General features: G+C 37.7%; 1 protein-coding gene across 1 annotated transcript; it reads left to right on the top strand.

Annotated features, from left to right (window-relative positions):
• Nucleotides 1-1,547: 1,547 nt before the first annotated feature.
• Nucleotides 1,548-6,116, top strand: LOC103782522 (kinesin-like protein KIF2A; the record flags this gene model as incomplete). The annotated part of the gene is made up of 4 exons (XM_008950293.1): nt 1,548-1,633; nt 2,388-2,501; nt 3,619-3,769; nt 6,015-6,116. Coding segments are annotated over exons 1-4 (453 nt in total), but the record flags the coding sequence as incomplete, so codon positions are not given.
• Nucleotides 6,117-7,365: the final 1,249 nt, after the last annotated feature.

The raw sequence follows: 7,365 nt of genomic DNA, 5'->3' as shown, positions 1-7,365 counted from the left end.
ACCAGCAGAGGGCACCCTGTGCCCATGTTGCAGGCTCAAAAGGCATAAAGTGAACCAAAAATAATGCCCCATTTACTACACCATCCCTTTCTTCCAGCTCAGGGGACTGAGGATAATTGGACCAACTATTAAAGACTGAGGCAAAGAAGGCATTCAGTACCTCAGCCTTTTCCTCATCCTTGATAACAATGTTCCCTCTCACGTTCAATAAAGGATGGAGATTCTCCCTGGTCCTTTTTTTGTTGTTAATATTTTGTAAAAGCACTTTTTATTATCTCTTGCAGCAGTGGCCTGGCTGATTTCTAGCTGAGCTTTTACCCGCCTAATGTTTTTTTCTACATGACCTAACTAAATCCCTATACTCTTCCTGAGTTGCCTGCCCCTTCTTCCAAAGGTGGTAGGCTCTCCTCTTTCTTCTAAGTCCCAGCAAAAGCTCCCTGTACAGCCATGATGGTCGTTTTCCCCACCAGTTTGTCTTATGACATATGGAGACAGCCTGCTCCTGTGCGCCTAAGAGTATCTTCTTGAAAAAAGTCCAGCCTTCCTGGACACCTTTGCCCTCTAGGCCTGTATCCCAAGGGACTTCTTCAAACAGTGTTCTAAACATGTTGAAGTCTGCCCTTTTGAAGTTCATGGTAATAGTTTTGCTGCCCCTCCTCCTTACTTGGCCAAGAGTCAAGAACTCTTATTATTTCATGGTTGCTGAGCCCAAGACGGACTCTGACCACATCTCCCACCAGTACTTCTCTGTTTGTAAACAAGTCCAGCAAGATACGTCCCCTGGTTGGCTCCCTCACCAGCTGAGTCAGGAAGTTATCTTCCACATACTCCAGGAACCTCCTGGACTATTTCCTCTCTGCTGTGTTCTATTTCCAGCAGATGTCTGGCAAGTTGAGGTCCCCCAGAAGAACAAGGGCTTGCGATTTTGCAGTGTCTGCCAGTTGTCTACAGAACAATTCATCAACCTCTTCATCCTGGTTGGGTGGTCTATAATAGACTCCCAACAGGATATCTGCCTTGTTGGCCTGCCTCAACTTTACCCATAAACATTCAACCAGTCCATCATACTTGCTGACCTCCATGCAACCAAAACACTCCCTAATATAGAGAGCCATCCCACAGCCCTTTCTATATTGCCTATTCCTTTTGTAGAGCTTATAGTCATCCATAACAGCACTCCACTCATGAAAGTCATCCCACCACGTTTCTGTGATGATGACCACGTCATAGCTGTTGCACTGCACAATGGCTTCCAGCTCCTTCTGTTTGTTGGCCATGCTGTGTGCATTAGTATAGATGCACATGAACCAGGCTAATGACTTAATTCCCAGCCATGGCCTACCACTCATAGACTCAACTCTAGTGGGCCCAGTTTTATCTCCTTCCCACTTTGAACCTAGTTTAAAGCCCTTTCAATGAGCCAGACAGCTCATACACAAGGATTCCTTTCCCTCTTTGAGACAGATGAACTCCACCTGTCACCCACAGACCCTGCGCCGCATAGAGCTCATCTACCCTTTCATTTGTGGAAAGTAATTTATTAATACATGGCTTATTTTCTCCAGATTGCTACAATTTCTCCAGGGATGGCATCATGTGAAAACACTCTAAATACATTGAGATATGCGAATAGGTATGGAAAATATTATTGCTTATAGCTATACTGACTGTTCAGCACTGATATATGGAATACTGTTGTTCCATGATGTATAATTATTTAAACTAATAATTTAATGTACTTCCATTTCTTAATAAGATTAAGACCAAATGTATTCTATCCATTATAGAATATGCATTGCTGAAGTGACACTGCAAAACAAATTCAATGCATATTTCTAGTATACTAAATTGTTGTGCTGAAACTATTTCTTCCCCTTGGTGTTAAATTTGTATGTTGTTATAGAGTAAAAGCCTGTCTCTGTAAAGCTGCTTCATGTTTTGTGTAGTAGTAAATTTTTTTTTTAGCAATATATTATTTTCATAGTACAATTAGTTTTCAGATGCTGAACACTGGTCTCTGTGCAGTGTAAGACGAGGCAGTACAGAATTTAAAGTATTGTAGTGGTTTGATATATTAAAAGGAGCAATTTAATGGAATATTGAATGTAGAGAAAATTTTATTAAGTTCATGAACTAAAATCTGGAATTACTGTTCTGAAAACATTGCTATTATAGTCTGCAAATTAGAAGCACTGTTTTGGGTCAATTTTGTTAGTGATTTGTAACTATTTTCAGAAGGTTTAAATATGTTGACGTTCTTGTGTTTTAATATAAAAATAATTTTATCGTTAGGCTATTAAAGAAGAATGCTAACCAAAGAGTTGTCATTTGAATTGTGTATGTGAGAACATTTTCTTTTAATTTGCTGCTATATTTTGCTGCTGCAGAGTAAAAGAATTTGGAATTAGTCCTTCAGACATTCCCTTCTCACAGGGCAGTGGCAATCGCTCTGATCGCTCTCCTTCCTATGAGTATGACAACTTTTCTCCTTCTATTACCAGGTCTACTTCATTCTATACATAAAATCTTTATTTTTAAGTTTTCTTTTTGGAAATGTAATTTTACTGACCAGCCTTTCATTAGTCCCCTTGCCTTGAGTCACAAATACTTTAGTTTTATTTTGTTTGGCAGTTGATGGTTCTGCATGATTTGCAATCATCTTCCCACTATTTTGTTCATCCTCCTTCAACATCCACACTCTGTATCCAGGCTTGCTAATTGTCTTCATACATTTAAAAAAAAGAGGTGATGTCACCTTTGTACATTTAGTGGACCAAATTTGACAAGTCTGTGTTTAGGGCAATTTGAATATGCCTAATTAAAAAAGAGAACCATCACAATGCATATATGTTTTTAGAACTTCATCACTCTGAAGATGAATGAAATACAGTTTCCATTTTAGTAAATATGTGCTACTTGAAGAAAAAAAAAAAAAAACTTTAAAAATGAAGAATTTGCTCCAAAATTTGCTATATTTGCAGACTTTGATCTGTTTCATAAATATGCTTTTAAATGGACTTTTTTTGACAGAATGATTATCAATCTTTTAAACTATTTTCATGCTGCAAGAGCCTAACACTTTAATAAGATATTTTCACCTTTGATATTATTTTAAAGGATCTATTCATTCTCTGGGATAATTGGTTGTCAAGTATTTTTTTCTTCAGAATTCTTGGTGGATTTGCCTATAACAGCCAGTGGGGTACTGACTGAAAAACTTTTAAAAGCATAATTGTGTGAACAGAACAAGATGGTCAGGTTTAGAGTGCTGAATTAACTTTTCCTTCAAATGCTATTTATTATTAAGGAGTTAATATTGAGGGTTTGGATATTTTTGCCCTCTTAACAGTTAATGAGTAGTAAGATTTCAATTAAAAAAATGCCTCTTGCTAGAAAATGGACAGTAATCCACTTGTAAGTAGTTGAAATTCAACGTTCCATGCTTTTTAAGAGTTGGACTAACATCTTTTTTTCACTGAAAGTACATTAAATTTGTGAAGCTGACATCATCATCCGTATTAATTAAATTGTGCATAAACCCATAGAGCTTTATTTTTGGTTGTGACTCTTCTGCACATGAAGTTACTAATTTACAAATTAAATATTTTCTGATTGTAGGGTGAAGGAGCTGATGGTTGATCCTAGTTCTGCAGGAGATATTCGTCCTATTATACACCATGCTTCCAATCAGTTCGATGACTTAGAGACACACTGGGGTGTGGGGAGCTCTCCTCAGAGAGACGATCTCAAACTGCTTTGTGAACAAAACGTGAGTGGTTAACAGCATTACATAGAAAGAGATGATGATAAATACAATGGCAGAACAAATCCAGAGTAATGTGTATTTATAAGTTGCTAGCAATATCATTAAGTAGATTGAAATGCTGGAGTTTGAACCCTGAGCCCCAAATTAAAGTTGACATATGGGTGATTCCCACAGCCCTTCATAAAGAGGTGGTGAGTTTGCCTTAGAGCTCCCCCCCAGGGTGGGGCTGGCCCTGCAGGGAGAGCCATAAGGGAAATGAGCCCCAGGTGTCCTGCATTGAGTGAACAAAGGTCAGGTGTCCTGCTTGAGGATAAAAACTGGGACCACTGGCAGTAAGGGAGTAGTGTCTGCTCTGTGGAGTGCACTCCACAGAGCTTTCTGGTTCAGGGAAGACCTCCTGACTCTCCCTGGAGCTGGGCCCCAGTCCATTTAGACCTTTGTGAATGCAGGCTGATCGGGTGAGAGTTGCTATGTGGGCACCTTTTTTCTTATTTGTTTAGCTTTCTGGTCTGCCTGTTTCCCATGCCAGCTATAGGAAACCTTGGTTCACTGTTTGTACCACTTGTTGTGGGCTGAGTTATGTCTTTTGTGGGGTCATTGGGCATGGTGTCAATTATGTACCAGCTGATTGACTTGTTTGTACCCCCAGTGATCATTCATGGAATGTCCTTTTTGCTTACAATACAGTCTGTGTATTGGTTCATCTTCCTCCTGGCTGTATCATTTTTGTTGGGCCTGGTCATTGGCAGAACAGTAGATACAGCATGTCCCTCCACCTTTTCACTTCATGGGGGTATGTTTATTCCCATACACACACAAAAAAAAAAGTTTCCCTGAAGGATGAGAGGAGAAGGTTTTACTTCTCTTTATCTTCCTTGCTGATTAGGGCTTTCAATGTTTAGGCAGGGTCTGCTCTAGGATCTCACATTTTTTAGTGTGCTTTTTTTCCAGTATAGCTTCATCTCTTACTAGGTAGTTAGAAGTAGCCTGAGAAACACGTGCATTTTGTTTAATGCTCTTGTGTTTTTGACCGTTATTTTCCCTCCATACAACACCTCTTTCAAGTGGGTTTGCCTTTCTCTGTGTTTAGAAATCTGGCTGCTCATCATTCCTATTCCTAATATCCTGATTTTCATGAAATGAAACCCCAGAGCAATGTTTAGGAGGAAGCCATATGATGTTCCCAGGATGTCTCCCTGGGCTGCATGAGTGGAGAGCTGGGACTGAGAAGCATATTCTAAAGGTCATTTTTCCTTCACTGCTGATTATCAGCTCTGGTCCTGGTTCCTTAAATGTTCAACAGTGATTAAAACTTAATTTGTGAAAATGTTGATGAAAGCTAGAAAATAAAAAATCTTTACTACCTGAACTTATTTTTGTTTACCCTCTGCATTCTAAAGCACATCTTCATGTTTTTCCTGTATTTCTCACTTTAATAAATGGCTCTTCTTCCAGGACTCTATTTTAAAAGAATGTGTTAGTGATTCCTAGAGCTTCCCACTAAACAGTCCTTCCAGCCAGATATCCTTTCATATCATACTTTTTTGTTGTTGTTGTTCCTGTGGAATTCAACTAGGCTTTACAACATGTTTCTAAAAAGGTTTTAAAGGCATTGGTATAAGGAACCATACTGTCTTGCTAAAACATTAATTGCAGCCTACCTAGCACTTTCCCCTTTGATTGTTAACTATTTATGTTTAAAGAAATCCTGTTTGTCCCAGGTTGTAAATCCATGTTGTGCATTCTTCTAATGTATTAATCACTACATACTCTTTTAGATTTTGTCACTTCTAAAGGATTAATTTAATTTTGCATTCTTGAAATGTATTGGATGTAATTGCTGTTTTCTTTTTTGAAAATTGTTATCTGTCTATTGTGGTATGCACAACAAAAAGCCCTGATGGAAAATGGGTGCTAAAACCTACTAGAAATTAGCATCCTTCCCTTGTGACTTCCTCCTCCCACTTTTTTAACTTGTGTTTATTTTTTATGTGGAATATTCAGTTTTCCAGTAATCACTAGGATTAGTGGCTGAAAATTTTTACTGAATATTAATTAAATTTAACTCTGAACATTTTTAATTTATTGCCCTTTCCACTCATTTCTGGAGATATTAGAAGTACTATTTTTGACAGGTTCTACTTCCTGCATATTTCTTTTCATGTTCTGCGGTAGGATGGATCACATTCAGTATATTTCCTGTAGCCATAGTTCTTTCCAGACTAACAAACTTAACTATTGTTTTTAGGAAGAAGAAGTTTCTCCACAGTTGTTTACTTTCCATGAAGCTGTGTCACAAATGGTAGAAATGGAAGAGCAAGTAGTAGAAGACCACAGGGCTGTCTTCCAGGTAAAAGATAGAGATCTATTTTGTTTTATCCTAATCCAGGAATTCAAATTTTCCCAATGACAGTGTATACTCTTCAAGATGCAGGATATCATGTGGTCAATATAGTACTCTCAGAGATTTCTAAATTGTTCTATTACACTAAGCCCATTGTCGCAAATAGGAACAGATGTTTAGATCCCATAACCATTAATATTTGTCCCCATGATGAAAGAGAACCATATTTTTCTACCATCCCAGAAACTTAGTAAAATTTTCCTTTTCTTCTCAACAAACATTCCTAAATAGACTGCATTCATTGTAAGAAAAGTTGCTATTTTCTTTTTACTATTTTAACTGTTTACAAAATTTTCTGTGTTAGTCCTTTTCCAGCATTAGTGACTGTTTTATCTAGTTGCAAGAAGCTTACTCAGATTGGTCTTGAAATTGTCAGTTTCACTGTCTAATCTATGCCAATATTCCTATGCCAAATCTGGCAATTAATAGTAATGTCTCTATATAGTAATTTCTATTAGCACTATTTCTGTTTGGTCATTTCCCTCTAAGATGATGTGATACTCCCTCCAAGTATGTCCTCTAAATATCCTTTTGTGACATCTTCCTCTGAGATACTGTGACCTAGAATAAAAAAAAAAAATATTTCTAACTCCCTGTTTGCTTCCTTTTTACAAATACATAAAGATTTTTACTTGCTATTAGCCAGGGTCTTTGGAAGGAATGTTAACCACACAGTGTAATGCTGGTCAGCACACAGACTCATTTACATTCACAAAATAAATCATAAGTATGAGTTACTAGTTTTCAGAAAGTGAGTTGCTTCTGTTTATAACCTTAGAATCTTGAAGGCAGGCTGTCCATTTAGTACATCTGCTGTAAGAAAGCAGCAAAATATTAAACTTCTAGAGAATACACACACATCCCCAACTTAGGTCTATAACTTTGTGGAACAGTGTGCTCATATAAAATGTTTTATTTAGCATTCTACTGTATTAAAACAGATGTCAATATTTAGTTACTCTGAAACATTAGCCCTGAAGTAAAATGTGCAGAAGTGTGAAAAGCTTATGCCATAGCTGTGTCCTAATGCTTGAGACTTCTGAAGAGACAAGCTGCATTAGATTAAGATATTACTGCCTTTGTGTATCCATCTGACCTTATGCTGCAGATTACTGCTCCTCACAGCAGTCAGAAGGAAATGTGTCTGAACCTGAGCTCCCTTCATTTGCAGCATGGCTTGTTAGTTTATGGGTTA

This window comes from Merops nubicus, unplaced genomic scaffold (assembly GCF_000691845.1).
Source record: "Merops nubicus isolate BGI_N331 unplaced genomic scaffold, ASM69184v1 scaffold9262, whole genome shotgun sequence".
Lineage (NCBI taxonomy): Eukaryota > Metazoa > Chordata > Aves > Coraciiformes > Meropidae > Merops > Merops nubicus.
The sequence above is the reverse complement of the archived record's forward strand: the minus strand, read 5'-3'. Positions and strand labels throughout refer to the sequence as shown.